This window comes from Podarcis raffonei, chromosome 18 (assembly GCF_027172205.1).
Source record: "Podarcis raffonei isolate rPodRaf1 chromosome 18, rPodRaf1.pri, whole genome shotgun sequence".
NCBI classification, from domain to species: Eukaryota; Metazoa; Chordata; class Lepidosauria; order Squamata; family Lacertidae; genus Podarcis; species Podarcis raffonei.
This window is the reverse complement of record NC_070619.1, coordinates 11,888,665-11,905,212: the sequence shown is the minus strand read 5'-3', so window position 1 is coordinate 11,905,212 and position 16,548 is coordinate 11,888,665. Positions and strand designations below refer to the sequence as shown.

Genomic DNA, 16,548 nt, shown 5'->3' with positions numbered 1-16,548 from the left:
TAAAGTTATTAAAGTTTTTGCTTAGCCTCTTGAGGTTATTATCGAAGCCGGTAGTAACACAAAGCCTTACTGTAGGGAGGGGCGCCTCCTTCAAATGAGAGGCTGACTTGGATGTTCCCTTCACGAAATAAACAGTGTTTCTATACTGATTGAATCTGGCCCATACTAATAAAAAGACTACGGGAAAACTACCAAATTTGACGTAAATGAAAAGCATTCTAATTTTGCAAAGCCTTGCCTTGGGTGAGGTTGGAGCCATCAGGTCAGTACTGTACAGTTTTTCACTTCCCCTTAAAATTGTGGCCTTTTAGCATGTGGAAGAAGTACCAGGTGGCTTGGAATGCCCCCTTATACCGAGACAGACCATTGCTCTATCTATTGTCCTATTGCTTCTGAATAAACCTAGCGGTGGAGCAATAAAACTGCTAGGAAGTTTGCAAAGCCGAGCAGGGATTTGTATTGCAATTAAATGCACTGTGCAAGAACTGAAGAACCCAAGTTGCCCTGGTTCTGCTAGGTGCTAATTTTGTTCACAAGTCCTGTTGGCATCTGTTGAGGCGGGAAGCATCCTGACTCTGTGTATGCCATGTGCTTGGCACATGTTTTCTTCATTGCTAAACATGTCTTGGAAGCATGTCCCAAGGTTCTCAAGCGACCCACTTCTCTGCCGTGACCTTGGCCTCAACTCTGCAAGCTTTATTTGGATTCCTGAGCTTTTATTGGGCTGTCGTCCTCTTTTGAAGACTGCCTGGGTTATTGGGAACAGAAGCTGACACAGGATTCTCCTGCGTTCACCACAAAGCTTGGGTGCTGCACAGTTTGGGGCATGTTACCACTAGTTTTACATGTCAATCTTGGTTCATAGGCAAAGGCTTCAAATCACTACAGTGTGCTGTGATAGTTCTAAAACATGATTCTGTTGCTCGGTTTCAAAACGGAGAGGCGTGTTTATAGCCCTCCTGTAACAGAGGTTGGCAGCTAGCTGTGTGGCAGGCCAACTGGGCCTGCCATAGATCCGAAGGGCCAAGTTGCTTCCTCCTTTGCCCTGTCAATCATACTCTTTTTCCATAACAAAGGTGCAGTTGTGGTCCGTGCCATTTAAATATCAGGCCCATCCCAATTCTTACATAACCTGGGCCCTAGAACAGGGGTCAGCAACCTTTTTCATTCGTGGGCCGGTCCCCTGTCCCTCAGACCATGTGGCGGGCCGGACTATATTTTGAAAAGATAATAATGAACGAATTCCTATGCCCCACAAATAACCCAGAGATGCATTTTAAATAAAAGGACACATTCTATTCATGTAAAAACACACTGATTCCTGGACCATCCGCAGGCTGGATTGAGAAGGCGATTGGGCCGCATCCGGCCCACGGGCCTTAGGTTACCTACCCCTGCCCTAGAATCATGTCTGATGCGAAGTTTCCCCTCTAGCTACTTTTTGGCAAGTTCACCTAATTGTGTGATTGCAAGATGAGTTTGCGGGAAGTTTTCAACATAACGCTAAAACCTTAATCATTTGGGTTGCAGCCAGTGTTAGTCGCACTCAGAGTAAACTTGTTTAAATTGAAGGATGTGAGTACCTGAGGCCCATTCGTTTCCCTGGGTTTACTCTGAGTAGAACTTAGTTTGATGCAGCCCTTTGATGCAACAACCTGTCTAGAACTTCTGATTCCATCTTTCGGTGTGTAGCAGCTGAATTTTGCCAGCTTTTAAGACGCTCTTTAAAATTTGGTTTAGGTCGGAACCATGGCTTGTCCTCATAATTGTAAATGCTGGAGGCAGCTCGCTTGGGTGTGGAGTGCCCTATCAGACAAGCATGACTGCATAACTTTGGTTACTCTGAGCTCAGGAATTCTGAGCGGTTAATAACAATAGCCACACCCCTCAGATTCGCTCAAAGGGCAGGTTTGTTTCATGGCGTGTCTCCATAGTAGCTGGAAGGAGTCTGGCTGGGGCATGGAGAGGGAGAGCAGAGTAAGACTATTATTTTCTCTTTGCCTCTCTGTAGTTGTGAACAGAACTTTTAAGAAACAAGCATATGCCGGTTGCCTGCTCTAGGATCTGGCATTAAAAAAACCACATTATAGGCCTCCGTACCATTTGAAACAGCAATACAGTATCCCAGTACAGTGAGTTATGTCTATAGTGGATGTGCAGTCTCATTGGTGGAGATCTGTTTTGCCCTCATGCTGAATGCAGAAGATTTTTTTATCTGGAATGGATAAAGAAATTGCAATGCATTCCGAAACTATACATGGCTGTCTTAGTTCAGGCATTGTATTTAGCAGTGGTTTGCTGTGAGCCATAATTGAGGCTATCGCTCTTCCTCTGGAGGCAGCTGCTGTGGGAATGGCCATAGGAGTGGTGTGGAGATGAAATATGAAAGTGGATGTGCAGGTCTAAATTGCGGGTTTGCTGAGCGCACAGGGGAAAGCAGAGAAGCAGTTTTAAAACGTGTGTTTGGCTGCATGTTTGAAAACACCTGCCTTCTAGCCCAGGGCCAAGGCAAGCCGTCGTTCAGGGTGATGTTTGACCCCTGCAGTTGGGCCACCCATGGGAAATACAGGAATTAACGTATCCTTGGTAGAGAGAGAGTGCAGCCTGCAACCATAGGGGCAAAATGGCAAGCCTGAAGGGCCCACAGAGAATGTACATGCTCAGAACTTGAGCAGGGGTGTTGGCCAGGGCCCTGCTGTTTGCTTTGGGCAAACAAAATCAAGGCGAAAGGCCCTTAAGTGTTTCACTTCCTCAAAGCTTGCATGGCGTGGCCTACTTTAACCGGTTTGAGGTGTAAAGTAATGATGAGAGGTGGGAGGTGGTGAATGGCGTGAAGTAGAGGTGGGAGGTGGTGAATGGCTTCTTACATAGCCACAACTGCTGGGAATGTCAGCTGGGTTCTGCACCCTACCAGGTAGTGTTTCAGCTAACAGAAAGCTTTCTTCTCCTGCTGTATAGGAAAGGGGACACCCAGTCGGCTTCAGGAGAGTCTGAAAAGGAAGAGCAACCAAGCTTTGTTAACAAGGCCCCATTGTGTGGCCGGTTGAAAAATCTAGGACAAGATAATCGTAGAAGGCAGCCGTAGAATTAGGGGGGGCGAGGGGGCCCTTTCTGATTTAAAATGTGCTGCTATACCCAGGGCTGGGAGAGGTGGCTTCCCATTTCATTTACCCACACCAGTAGGAGTCTGGAGCTGGTAGAGACTTCAGATACGTGGGTGCCATCAAAATATGAAGCCTGTTAGTCTTGGGGTTCTTAGATCCAACGGCAATGTCTGCGCTATTACGATCTCTGTGTTAGAAACCTCCCGGGGCTGCTGAGAACACCCCAGCAGGACTCCTGATGAATACACTCGAACAGGGGTTTTAAAATCTGGTTTAAGGTTTATACAGTCCCTTGGAAGTCGGACGGAATCCGTTCCGGAAGTCCGTTCGGCTTCCGAAAATCATTTGGAAACCGTAACACTCACTTCCAGGTTTCAAGATTTGTTTGGGAGCCAGGGCGTCTGAGATCCAAGGTACGACTATAGTGCAGATTGCGGTTGCTATTCCAGCCACTTCCGAGGTTAAAAACCAGCTCTTCCTTAGCAGCTGGAGGATGTTGGAGGGTTGGCGCATTACTTAGCTGCTTCCCGCCACAGATTCCTGTTTATTTGCCCCTGCCCATTCTTAGTTGGGGGCAAATTGCTTTAATGCCAGGTATCAAATCTTTAACTTTGTTATCTCCAGCAAAAACACTGAAGCAAAAAAAGGCAAAGGAACTCTGAGCAAGCTCCTAGTTGTGGTTTCATGAGATGTTTTCAGTTGGAGCTTGGAAGATAATAAATGCCATCGGTTAAGCATCAGGTGCTGAAAGGAGCTCTACTTTTCTGTTCTGGGTGTGTCTCCTGACTCACACGGAAATGTTAATAGTCCTCATTCTCTTCCAAGTCTCTGCTCCAAGGTAGAACTGCCTAGTCACAAATTGCACCCCTGCATCTGTCCTTGACTTTCTGCCTTCACATTGCAGTGTTTGCCTTGAGAGGATGGAAGGCTACAGGCTCTTAAACAGACTACAGTGGTACCTTGGTTGTAGAACTTAATTCGGGAGCCAAAACGTCTGAGTACCAAGGCATTTGACAACCAAGGTACAACTGTATTTGCTGGTATGAACTGCTCTGGTCAAAAGTATCAGCGCTCTTAACTACTTCCCCCAATCTGGTGCCCTCCATATTATTTGGACTACGACACAGCCATTTTAGCCGGGGCCAATGGAGATTCATAATCTAAGCCATCCAGAGGCCACCAGATTGCAGAAGACTGCTCCAACTGCAGAGCCAATTTGCCCACGAGCTGATTCATTGTCTCACTGGGATCATTTCACAGTTGTGGAGAAGCAAACCCATGCCCTCCTGCCTTGTGAGTTTTTGCACGCTGTGAAGGGTGTGTGTCTGTAGCACTCATGCTTCTTGTTCTGAGGTGTGTGCTTAGTTACCGTAAACATTGGATGTGTGAAGGCCGGCGGTAAGTTTTTGAGAAACATAAAAGTGCCAGCGAAAAGGGCATCTGCTTGAGGGGTAAGCTGCTTGCAGTGGCAAGTGCGTTCTCCATTTGGGTAGGTTGAGTGTTCTGGCCTCGCAACTTCAACCTGTTCAGCAGCTCATTAAAATGGTGCGGACAGACTCCCTTTAAGGAGTCTCAAAGCGGCTAACATTCTCCTTTCTCTTCCTCCCCCACAACAAACACTCTGTGAGGTGAGTGGGGCTGAGAGACTTCAGAGAAGTGCGACTGGCCCAAGGTCACCCAGCAGCTGCATGTGGAGGAGTGGAGACCCGAACCCGGTTCCCCAGATTAGGAGACTACCGCTCTTAACCACTACACCACACTGGCTGCCTTTGAGAAAATAAACTTTACCCTTGGTTATGGGCACTACCAGGGTAGCTCTGCCCTTTTACTTACTAGGTTTCTTAACGTTGACTTCTCCATTTCATGTGGTTGAAAGAAGGGGACGGGCTTGGAAATTCAGGCTCCCCCCTTTCCCTGCCCTTCCGCTCAATTTCTCTCCCACTTCAATTCTGGATTGTCGTCCTGTTCTCGCGGTTCCTGTGTAGAATTTAGAAAAGTGCTGTCAACTTACCTTTTTTTTTCTCTCCTTCTCTCTTTCTCTTCCAGCGGGGATCTGACGAACTTTTCTCTACTTGTGTCACTAACGGACCTTTTATCATGAGCAGCACCTCTGCTTCTGCAGGTAACATTGCCAGCCCAAGGAGTTCAGCGCTTTCCTGAAGGGCCCAGTTGTCAGCCAAAGTTAGCCCTCTTCCTTATATTCCCCCTCCCAGCCACCGCCACCCCCAGTATGCTTATTCCTTCGTTAAAGCAACAGCCCTGCCCCCAAGGAAGGAACCTCTGCTGCCTTGTTAGATTTACAAGTTTCAATAGACTTGCAGCCCCCCCAACCCCCAGAACGAATACCTTGACTTTAACCTGCCCCAGAGCATCTCATTAAAGATGTGTTTATACTAGTGAACCTCCCACACAGGTAAGGGCAAAGGGCAGTTACCAGCAGAAGATAAGATTGCAAGCATACATTTCGAACACCCTGATATTTTGGCGTTTAACGAGGGGTCTGTTTTTTGGGTCTGCTGTTTCAGGCATGCTGCTAGGATCACTACACAGGGTGCTTCTTGACAGCTGGGAACTGAATGATGCCTCTTTATTCGGGGGTGAGCTGGACTTTTGATCCTGGCCTTTTTCTGTTGGCCCCTCACTGTCGCGCCCACAGTCACCACTGACTCTGAGCCCCACCTCTTTTAACATTAAAACTTCCATGCAGTGTTTGAATGTCAGATGAGTGTAGAAGAGTATTCAGTGATGTGTTGAACACTTGCCTGAGCATTTTGCAGAACCAGTCAGTGCTTGTTGCGCTGGCGTTTGGCAAACCTAGGGGCCTTGGTTTTAAACAGAAGCTTCCTTTCCTTTTATTATTACTTTCCTACTGTCTAGCTCTGTGTCCTAAGGCTTCCGGACAGGTAGCCCGTGAATTTGAAAGCCTTAGTGAAGCGGTTACAAGTTTGTGGTTGGCCAGTCGGCGTAGCGTTGCAAGGGCGCAACTCAGAAGCCCTTCTTGGCATTCCGTGGGCCCAAATTTACCGCAGCAAATTTCAGGGTGTCAATGTTGCTTTAAAAGTCCCATTTCGGTGACCGCATCACACTTGTGAGGGTGGGGATTTTAAAGGATTGGCCACGAGTTGCTGACAGCACAGAGCTAACTTGAAGAGAGGTTATCCTTCTCCCACACCGCTGCTGTGATGTGCAGAACCACACGCCGTGTCGTTCATTCCTGACATTGGTGCAAACATTCTGTGCCATTTGCAAGAAGCACATCATGGTGCTATGTGAGACATCACAACAGGGGCTTGGGGAAATATGCCATGCCCTAGGGGTGCTCTTTTTGAGTAGCCTCCAAGCCGGTCAGCCCTGGGAGTTTACTAGTCCACCTAACCTAATTTGGCATTGATCAGGCCCCTAGCAACTAATCTGCAGGGCAGGCAATTGAAATTCGCATGAGCCACAGTCTGTCCAGATCGTATTACCTCTGGAGTGTGGCGTCCACCGCTGAGCAAGTGCCCCCTTCCCAGCTGCATTTGGAAGGGGTCACAATGCACGCTAGCTGCGCGTTTAAGAACTCAAAAATACGAAAGGATTCATAAACCTTTCCCTGGTTGTGTAACCAGCCGGCTTGCACGTTTCTCAGGCTGTGCACAGCCGTCTTCAAAGGCACAACTGGCTGCACTGGTTATATCGCTTCTGCCAGCCAGAAGCTACGCTCAACCCATGCGGTGGGTGGAGTTCTAGGGGCTGGTTTAAACTGGGGGTTGGGTGGGGCAGTTTTGCATGGCCACGGCATCAGTGTAATAGCTCTGCAAGACTCAGAGGTGTCTCCTGTGCTCAGTTGCCACCTTTTAGCCACAGAGGAGTTAAGGCCTCCTCGGATTACTCTTGGTTTGCGCGCTAAACTTTATGCTTACTATTGCCCAGCCTTGCTGGAGTAGCTAGCCACACTAGACAGCCACTGGGGCAGTCTGGTTCTAATACAGACTGGTCTAAATGGTGACCAGAAAGGTCTTATAAACGGGCTAGGAAGTGCCGTCATTTCCCGACTCCTCAATCTGACTGCCATGGGCGAGGAAGTTGCCAGGGGTTGCCCTGGAGACCTTACCTGTCCCTGCCGGATCTCTCTTCCAGCCAACGGAAATGACAGCAAAAAGTTCAAAGGCGACAGCAGAACTGCAGGAATCCCCTCTCGAGTAATCCACATCCGCAAGCTGCCCAGTGACGTCACAGAAGCCGAAGTCATTTCCTTGGGGCTACCTTTTGGCAAGGTCACTAACCTGCTGATGTTGAAAGGGAAGAATCAGGTATGTAAGTGCACGTGGAGCCATTTAACTCAGGTAGAAGTGATTGGCTTGTACCATAGGAGTCTTTACTTTCAGCTGCAGGAGCTCCAGCCTTCAAATCGATAGCTTGATTTGCAGCTGCTTGGAGAAGTGAAACCGTTTGCGTAGATGGCGGCGTTTTCCTTCCTAAGCAGGCCTAGAAACAGGCTTATATCAATTTTAGGGACCATATTCCAGTTGGGTTGACATAAAGAAGCTAGTTTCAAATGCAAGCCACCAAGTTTCAAATTGGCTGTAAAGTGGAAGGCATAATAGCTTAGTTGAATGAGCAGACATGCAGCTTCTCAAAGCAGAAATAATAGGCTTGGCAGTCTTTACTCCAGTCCTACTGTTTCTGTGCTCCCTGGGGCTAAGCTATGGTGTAGCTTAAATTACGTCTGAACCCAGGCCCGTGGTCTTCTCTCCCCCCGGACAAACCATGAGTGGTAAACAATAACCTGATAATTTGAGATACTCAAGATAAGAGACTGTACTGACATCCTTGGGGCCTGGAAGTCAGTGACATCCCTTGCATGTATAAAGTTTTTTGCTTAGTTTTGTTGGCATCCCCACTTTGAAGCTCTTGGCTAAAAACGTCTTGCCCAGGCTCACGTAAATGCTCTCGCCCACCTGGGTTCGTTTTGCAAGCTGCCCAGAAAATGGAAGTGCAGAATAGCAATCTATAAATAATAAAAGCTATGCATTTCTGGTTGTGGAAGAGGGCAGATCAGGAAGGAGAGCGCCGAGGCGGAGGCTGGGCTCAGAGGCAGCAGCTGTGCAAGGCTACCTCATGATGCCTGGATGCCTTTTTTGTTGTTGCTGTTGCTCAGGCTTGATTCAGACACAATTTGCAAAGGCAAACACTAGCTAATGGTAGCCACATGCAGCCTGTGTACCTCACATCTTTTTTTGTTGAAGACTGACCTTCCACTATCCTCGCTTATTTAAAAAAATGGGTTAGGGATCTTTCTTGTCAGTTGATGGCAATTGGATCCTAATGGCTGGGGCTTGAAGTTTTGTTTGAATCAGAAATTAAGTCAGAAAGCACTGCTGAAAGTAGGGCGGCTATGAGGCCTACCAGATCCCCAACTTCCAAAGACTGAACCGTCGTGAAGTCAGCGACTCCAGCACCCTAAGAGCCCTGTTACCTGTGTGGCATGCAGGCACCTTAAAAAAAAACACCTTTAATGTCCCTTTAAATATGCCCAAATGAGAGTAGATTGTGATTTGGTATTAAGGGCTCTGTGTGTATGGAGAAATGACTTGTTCAGAAATTGAACTGCAGCCTTTGGGCTAAGATGCAGCACGTGTTTTACGTCCGTCTATCTCAATTAGGCTTTCATAGAAATGAACACGGAGGAAGCAGCCAACACCATGGTTAGCTACTACACCACAGTAACTCCCGTCCTTCGGAGCCAGGCCATTTACATCCAGTTCTCCAATCACAAAGAGCTGAAGACGGACAACTCTCCAAACCAGGCGGTGAGTCGGGATTTCAAGCAGCAGCAACAGCAGGGCTTTGGGGTAACGTTCTGGGTCAATGGCTGTATTTAAATTTGCCGAGGAAAGAGACGAGCGACGGCAACGTTGCTGAGAAGAGGTGTACATAATTTGTCTGTAGCCCAGTGAGGTAAGGAAGGCAGGGAAGAGTGTGCTAAGAATACTCACGCTGGATCAGATCAAAGTCCTTACTTTCTTTCTTTTTTCCTTACCTAGTATTTCATGGGGACGCGGGTGGCCCTGTGGGTTAAACCACAGAGCCTAGGACTTGCCGATCAGAAGGTTGGCGGTTAGAATCCCCGCGATGACAGGATGAGCTCCCGTTGCTCAGTCCCTGCTTCTGCCAACCTAGCAGTTCGAAAGCACAAAGTGCAAGTAGATCAATAGGTACCACTCTGGCGGGGAGGTAAACGGCGTTTCCGTGCGCTGCTCTGGTTCGCCAGAAGCGGCTTAGTCCTGCTGGCCACATGACCCAGAAGCTGTACCCCGGCTCCCTCGGCCAATAGAGCGAGATGAGCACCGCAACCCCAGAGTCGGCCACGACTGGACCTAATGGTCAGGGGTCCCTTTACCTTTACCTTTGTATTTCACAATGCTCCTTCACATTTTCTAGTATTGTAGGGTGCTCAAAACCCACCGCGTTGCGTTATCCTTACAAAAAACCCTGCAGGTTAGATCAACATTGCACTCCTACCTAAATACAGAAAGGGTATAATATAGCTGAAAGTAGCTTGCCCAGGGTAACCTAGTGAGTTTATAACAGAAACAAAGGATTCTGTCCAACAAACATTTACTCATTGAAATTAATGCACCTAAGTTAGTCACGGTCCTTAATTTCAGTGTGTCTGCTCTGGGTGAAACTTAGCCGGATCGAGCCCACACTTGACCTGAGGTCTTCCTTATTTTTCTGTGGCTCACAGCAGTGTAAAGTGTATTAACTTGGCCTGAACGTGCATGTTCCATTCTGGTTACTCCTAACTTACAGGCCACTGAAGCCGTCGGTTTCAACGACATAGATGGTGTGTTAATGTCTTACCTGTGGCTGTTGGAAGAGTTCACACTCAATGTGCAGCAGGGCAGGGGAACCTGTGGCCCTATAGGTGTCGCTTGGACTTCAGCTTGCGTCAGCCTGACCATTGTCTGGCTCCTGGGAGTCTTAACAGCATCTCGAGTTCCGCAGGGTCCCTGTCCTTTTGTGTACAGGATGAAGAAAACATATTGTCGTCATCCCTGTTCATCTCTTAAGGCTAAAGGCCAGGTTCCCAAGGCCCCCCTGCATGTCTGCCTGTCATTCAGTGTCCTGTTCAACAGGGAGCAACATGATTCTGAAGCCGAGTGAGCACTCGCCTCTTTCTCTTTCCACCTCTCTGCTTATTAACGTACTGAAAACGTTTGGCTCCACAGCGCGCTCAGGCAGCCCTGCAAGCGGTGAACTCTGTGCAGTCTGGGAACCTCGCGCTGTCTGCCACCGCTGCAGCTGTGGATGCTGGGATGGCCATGGCCGGGCAGAGCCCAGTCCTGAGGATCATTGTGGAAAACCTCTTCTATCCTGTCACCCTGGATGTCCTGCATCAGGTGAGAGAGGGTCCTCTGGCATGGGGAGCGGCTGGATTCCGGGGTTGCGTGTGATATATCTTCTTAATTTAAAAAATTCCTCCCCACAGCTCATATGAAATAGGCTTGGATGGTTGTTGGCCAGAAAAGATCACCCGGTGTTCTGGCCATGTAGGGGCTTGCGAGGGAAGAGAATTAAAGAGAAAATGGGGCTGTGGGGCGAAGAAAGCTCTTTTTCACTGCCTACTTTTTGAGTTTTGTTTGTGGGCCTGTTTTCCTTGTCCTGCAAATCTTGGTATCTGCATAGAGGCTTGCGCACGGCCACGTGAGCCTGGCACCCAACTAAATTTGTCTCCGACTAGGCCCGTCAACGTGGACGAGAGATGCCCTTTAATTTCAGCAGATTTTCTGCGACTTACGTTGGGTGCAAAGTTCTTGAGTTCTGCTCTTTTCAGGACACAGAACAGAGGGAGTTGAGCTTGCATTTTCTGGCTGTGCCTTTTGGGGGGGTGGGGGGAGAGCAAGGTGTAGGCTTCCGAAAGTGTGGTTCTAAAGGTCGAAACGCGTTTTCAGAAGTTAACTGCGCTTGAAGCTGCTTGTGACACATTAACTCCTTGCGCAAAGCTTGGCTTCTTCGCTCGGCTCTCCCAGATAAGGGTGCAAGGAGCTCCCATCTCAGCTGCACACACTTGACATTGCTTATATGCAACAAAAAAACTCGCTTTCCTGTCAGATGGGAAATGACCCCCTTTCCTTTGCCTGGCCCCATTTGCCATTAGGTCTCTTCCTACTCTGGGTGGTCCTCTTGTTTCAAAAAGTCACAAAAGCCTCTGTGGGCGACGTGCTCTTCACTTCCTGCCCTTGCAACAGAGCCCAGGCTCCAGCTGTTCACCGTAGACACTACGCTCCAGAAGCAGAAAGATTTGTTGTGGGTTTCCTTACGCCTATGCTGCCCTCTAGTGTTGCCAGGCCCAGTCTGGGGCTTGGGGGCCTCTGATCTGCCTGGTGAGGCAAGTTGGGAGAAGAGCCTTCCTTACCATTTTTTCTTTTCTGCTGTGAAACTTCATAAGCGCCTTGGGCAAATTGGCAGATCCATAGCAGCTGCAGTCTTCCTGCTGTGTTGCTTTCATGCTTTCAAAACGGAGAGTTTCAGTCTTGGCCAAAAACGCAACTTCCAGAGTTTACTTCACGCGACTTTTCTGTTTTGTGCGCACACAGATTTTCTCCAAGTTTGGCACCGTGCTGAAAATCATCACCTTCACAAAGAACAACCAGTTCCAGGCGCTGTTGCAGTATGCAGACCCGATGAGCGCCCAGCACGCCAAACTGGTGAGTCCGGCTTTGCGCGGTTCCTTCCGGTCTCGAATCTGCCGCAACACAAGGGGAAGCATGTTGCAAGAGGCAGCTGTTCAGGAGAAGCATGGTAAAGCATGCCTAAACACGGGTGCTCTCACCTGTGGCTCCTGGAAGCTGTTGGCATGCTACAGCAGCCACACCCAGGGAAAAGCATCGACTGGCCGGCTGAACCAGATGAGGGGAGCCGATGGGTCTTAAACCCTTGTTGAGTTAGGGGCTTCTCCTGCATGCTCTGGCGGAGTGAGCAGACAAGACCAAGAGTCAGTCTACAGCACATGCTGTAGAGCAGGCATGTCTTTAAAAAGCTCAGCGTTTTTGCCCTGAACCTCTAAAAAACGGGGCTATCCTTCTCCCTTAAAAAGCTCAACAACTTTGACCTGAACCCAAAAAAGGGGGGTAGATCACTGCCAGTCTTTAACCCCGAGAGTAGATTGCAGTCTCTTGGGAGTTGGCCACCCCTGCTGTAAAGGGAAGTGAGGGGCAGGTGGGGCTTGGCAACCTGGGAAGGCGGACCATCTTGGTGGAGGAGAATGCTGGTCTTAAACCTCCGGTGCCTTGTGGGATACCTTCGGGAGAAGGAAAGGTATGGGAGTGAACTCTACACAAATCGGGAGTAGAGTCCCTAAGGGGGTTGGGTGGTGCCTTGTGCGCTGTCTTCAGGCTCCTTCTGCAGCCAAGCCAGTGACAAACGTCTTGCTCTGCTATCCTTTGGACCACATCAGCAAGGCCGGGGGGGAGGGGGTCTTGTTGTTTGGGCAGCCCACTACACCCGGGGAGGTCACTAGGTGCACTCCGTTGTCTCTCGAGATGCACAGATGTAGCAGGCACAATCTTAGACCCCGCTGTGTTTCTCCAAAGAGGAGCTCTATGAAGTCTGAATTGGCAGGCAGGAGGTTGGGAGCCCTGACTAGCTGCCTCACCTCAGCCCAATCCAGGCATCCTGTTAAACAAGGGTTCGTGAAGCCAAGGTTTAGCCCAGGGGTGCCCAAACTTCTTTCAAAGAGGGCCAGATTTGATGAAGTGAACATGCATGAGGGCCGACCATATACTGCCACGGGAGCCGGATTTCATCGACCAATGTGCCGGATTAGGCCCCCGAAACGGACTTTGGACATGCCTGGTTTAGTCCATTGCGAGGTCTGAATTGGCAACTAAAACACACCAGATGTTTTTAATAGACCGCATGCAAATTCAGAAACTATAAATCGCTTTTGTTTTTAGAATCGGCGTCATTTTATCTTAATAGCAAACTTGGGCGGTTGTGTTTCTGTCCCATCTGGAAGGAAGCAAACATGGGACCGGCTGAAAATAAGCATTGATTTCTGCATATGTATATATGTTTGTGTGAACTGCAAGCTTGCAGGATGCTGGTGGCGATTAAGTTACCGATAAGAGGCAGAGAGATAAGAGGTCTAAATTGCCCAGACGGGTTTGTAAATGAGACAGTTTCAGTTGGAAACAGAATGAAAAGGGGAAATGGCCTAATCATGCCGCACATAGTCTTTTGGGAGAGATGCAGGCTTTGACGTTGGGCTCCCACCTTGCAAAGGTGTGTTTCTTTTTTTCTAATCATCAACCCCGAGAGACCCAACAAGGATCATTCCTCATAGGGGGACGTACTCAAGTACTGTTTTACAGAGAGTGCAAATGCGCTCCTCAGGCATTCGCTTTTGATTATTTCCCCAAGTTACACATCCAAGACAAGCAGCGGTCTTTTCCTGAAGCACCCTGGTTGGCTTGAACCTAACCCATCCTTTTGCCTCTCTTCCTCTTCCCCCCCCCCCCAGTCTCTCGACGGACAAAACATCTACAACGCCTGCTGCACACTCCGCATCGACTTCTCAAAGCTCACCAGCCTCAACGTGAAATACAACAACGACAAGAGCAGGGACTATACCCGGCCAGATCTGCCTTCTGGAGACAGCCAGCCCTCTCTCGACCAGACCATGGCAGCTGCTTTTGGTGAGGGGCGGGTTGGGGTGTGTGATGGGGGTGAGGATTGGCTTCGGAAACATGCTGTGAACTGGGAAGAGTTTTCCAAAGCTCCCCTTAGCTGTAGATTCAGAGGCTGGGCAAGCTGCCCTCAGCTTCAGTCCCTTTCTCTCTGCCTGTCCTAGTAGCAGTAGTAATGGCCTACCTTACAGGGTGGTTGTAGGGTGTCATTGCCATAGCAAAGCATGAAGAGTGACAGTGGCTGCAAGTTCCCTTTATGTGTCTGGCTTGGAAGAACCGAGTCCTGCTGGATTTGTCCAGTATCCTAATCTCATGGCAGCCAACAAAATAGATCTTACAGGAAGCATGACCCTCTAATGCATAACATCCTTTAATTTTTGACACTAGGGTGGGCAGAATTCTAGGAATACAGTCATACCTTGGTCTTCGAACAGCTTAGTTCTCGAACATTTTGACTCCCAAACGCCGCAGACCTGGAAGTAACTGTTCCGGTTTGTGAACTATTTTTGAAAGCCGAACGTCTGACGGGGCTTCCGATTGGCTGCAGGAGTTTCCTGCAGCCAATCGGAAGCCGCGCTTTGGTTTCCAAACGTTTTGGAAGTCGAACGGACTTCCGGAATGGATTCCGTTTAACTTCCAGGGTACGACTGTGATTAAAACTCCATGTTTGCTCAGAAATAAGATTGTTTGTTTAGTGAGGCAGATGCAAAATGTATCTACCTTAGCTTTGTATAAGTAAAGTTGTGGGTACGCTCAGTGTGGGAGAGTGAGTTGCAAACTGTTGTTTCCTGTGCTACCTAAACACGTGTAGCTTAGCTTCTGCCATCTGAGAACTAGCAAAAAAATTAAGTGGTGAAAAGGCACCACTACTAGATGAAAGATCACCACCACAAGACAGCAAAGAAGCAACCCCTTTCGGTTCCCTCTCATGAATATACCTTGAGTGTTTTACAGCAGGGGTGGCTAACCTCTGGCCCCTTGAGACAAGGATCGTTTTGTTGGATCTCCAAGGAAGGCACCCAGAACTGATGGTGGGGGGCGCAGTTTCCCCCTTTAGCTTGCATGACGCTTACAGACTGCTGCTTTGTAAGGCTGTGACATCATTCTTGCTGCCCCTTTCTGATGTACGCATCTGTACTAAATCTAAATAACAGGTCCCCTTGTTCGTTCTTTTTATTTTTTGTAGGTGCTCCAGGGATCATTTCTGCCTCTCCTTACACAGGGGCCGGCTTCCCGCCCGCTTTTGCGATTCCTCAAGCTGCAGGTACTGTTCCTTTTTGAGGCTGCTGCCTTTTCCCAAACGCCACTCGCATGGTTCTGCCGTACAGACGCCGGCACCTCCTTCCCCTTCACCCTTATGGTCTGTAAGACTCCAAAATGCAGCCAGCAGATCAGGGGCGACCCGTCTGGGGAGCTGAGGAAAGGAAGAGATTACGAAGTCCTTGGGCATAATCTGCGTTAGGCAGACCTTGGAGTTTTGGCATTTGAGCCCCTGGGTTTTTTTTTAAAAAAATTAATTGTCATCCTTGAAGATCCCTGCGGGACAAATTTCCTCTTTGGTTATTAGGGCTGGTTTCCTCTCTTTTTAACGTCCCAACGCTGATCTCACAAAGAGGAGGGAGGTAGGAACCGCACAGAAGTAATAATTATAATAATTTATTATTTATACCCCGCCCATCTGGCTGAGTTTCCCCAGCCACTCTGGGCGAATACTTAAGTGAATACTTAAGCCCAGTGAATACCTAAGCGGGCATCCAAAATGAGCAAGAAGAGATAGCTAGAATTACGCTCAAGGCAAAAGGGTTTTGTATATAACTTGAAAAGCTAAGGAAGCTGCGGGGGAAGCCAGGGCAAAATGCTGTGGCATGGAGTGTTCCTTTTTAGGGGTGCCAGCTAGCATTGCCCCCCCTTCCAGGATATTTCCCCCCCCAAAAAAAAAAAATCTGTATTTGTTTCCCCAACAGATGCTCAGCATTCCATAGCCAGAGGCTCCAGCTATTTCCCAAAAGTCCTTTTTGTACTACTTGCAAAATCTGGGAGATTTCCCCCAAGCGTGCCAACGTCCTCGTGGGTACGATCCTGCCCATACTCTGCTGACCACTAAGGGTTCGGCTTTTGTACAATAGCACAGTTGCAGCAGCAAACAGATATTTGGCCCAAGGAAGTTTGGACGAAGCACTTTATGGGGTTACCAAGGGGAGAATTTTGGAGGGTGGGAAGGATCACAGACCGTCCTGAGATTCACTGCTGCTTTTGGGGTAAGGACCCTAGTAGCAGTTGGTCTAAGTGTCTAGGCAGGCCTCCCTATAGCAATCTCGGGTGAGATTCTTTGTTTCTGAAGCTTGCTGCAAATAACAGCAGTTGGGGGGCGGTGTTCGTGTGACGGGGCTCATATATTGATAATGCTCGGCCCCTGTACCTCTGTCTCCCTGCCCGTGGTGTAATCCCATGGGGAAATGGCAGAACCAACCACCCCTCCTCTTTATTTGTGTGCTGTGGCGTACAAGAGGTAAAACGTGTGTGTTTCGAGCGAGGAATTTTGATGAGTGGTAACACGCAAGGGGGCTTTTCAAATACGCTGGCGTTCAGACGCCTGCTTTTGAAAGGCCCCCTTCTGAAAACGAAACCCTTGTAGAATATATATGTGCATATATATTTTTAAAGTGCCTGGAATGCACACAGCTGTGGTTTGGTATGTGCATGATCCGACTGAATGAGGCACTTCCAGGCATGCATTGGTGGAAAGTCCCCTTAGGAATGCACCGCTTTTT

The 16,548-nt window shown here is 48.7% G+C and overlaps 3 protein-coding genes across 5 annotated transcripts in view; 2 read left to right on the top strand and 1 right to left on the bottom strand.

Moving 5' to 3' along the window:
* SIRT6 (sirtuin 6) overlaps positions 1-16,548 on the bottom strand; it is a 245,771-nt gene that overhangs the window by 184,013 nt on the left and 45,210 nt on the right. The gene's annotated exons all lie outside the window — the stretch shown is intronic.
* Positions 1-16,548, top strand: part of PTBP1 (polypyrimidine tract binding protein 1) — a 39,273-nt gene that overhangs the window by 11,006 nt on the left and 11,719 nt on the right. The window contains exons 3-10 of one of the 3 annotated variants that reach the window (XM_053372947.1): positions 5,151-5,226; positions 5,630-5,701; positions 7,224-7,396; positions 8,750-8,896; positions 10,319-10,489; positions 11,687-11,797; positions 13,612-13,786; positions 14,964-15,041. In XM_053372947.1, coding sequence (XP_053228922.1) covers positions 5,151-5,226; positions 5,630-5,701; positions 7,224-7,396; positions 8,750-8,896; positions 10,319-10,489; positions 11,687-11,797; positions 13,612-13,786; positions 14,964-15,041 — 1,003 coding nt within the window. The remainder of the gene's footprint in view (positions 1-5,150; positions 5,227-5,629; positions 5,702-7,223; positions 7,397-8,749; positions 8,897-10,318; positions 10,490-11,686; positions 11,798-13,611; positions 13,787-14,963; positions 15,042-16,548) is intronic. The other 2 variants (XM_053372948.1, XM_053372949.1) reach the window with 2 other exon arrangements.
* MISP (mitotic spindle positioning) overlaps positions 1-16,548 on the top strand; it is a 52,911-nt gene that overhangs the window by 31,920 nt on the left and 4,443 nt on the right. The gene's annotated exons all lie outside the window — the stretch shown is intronic.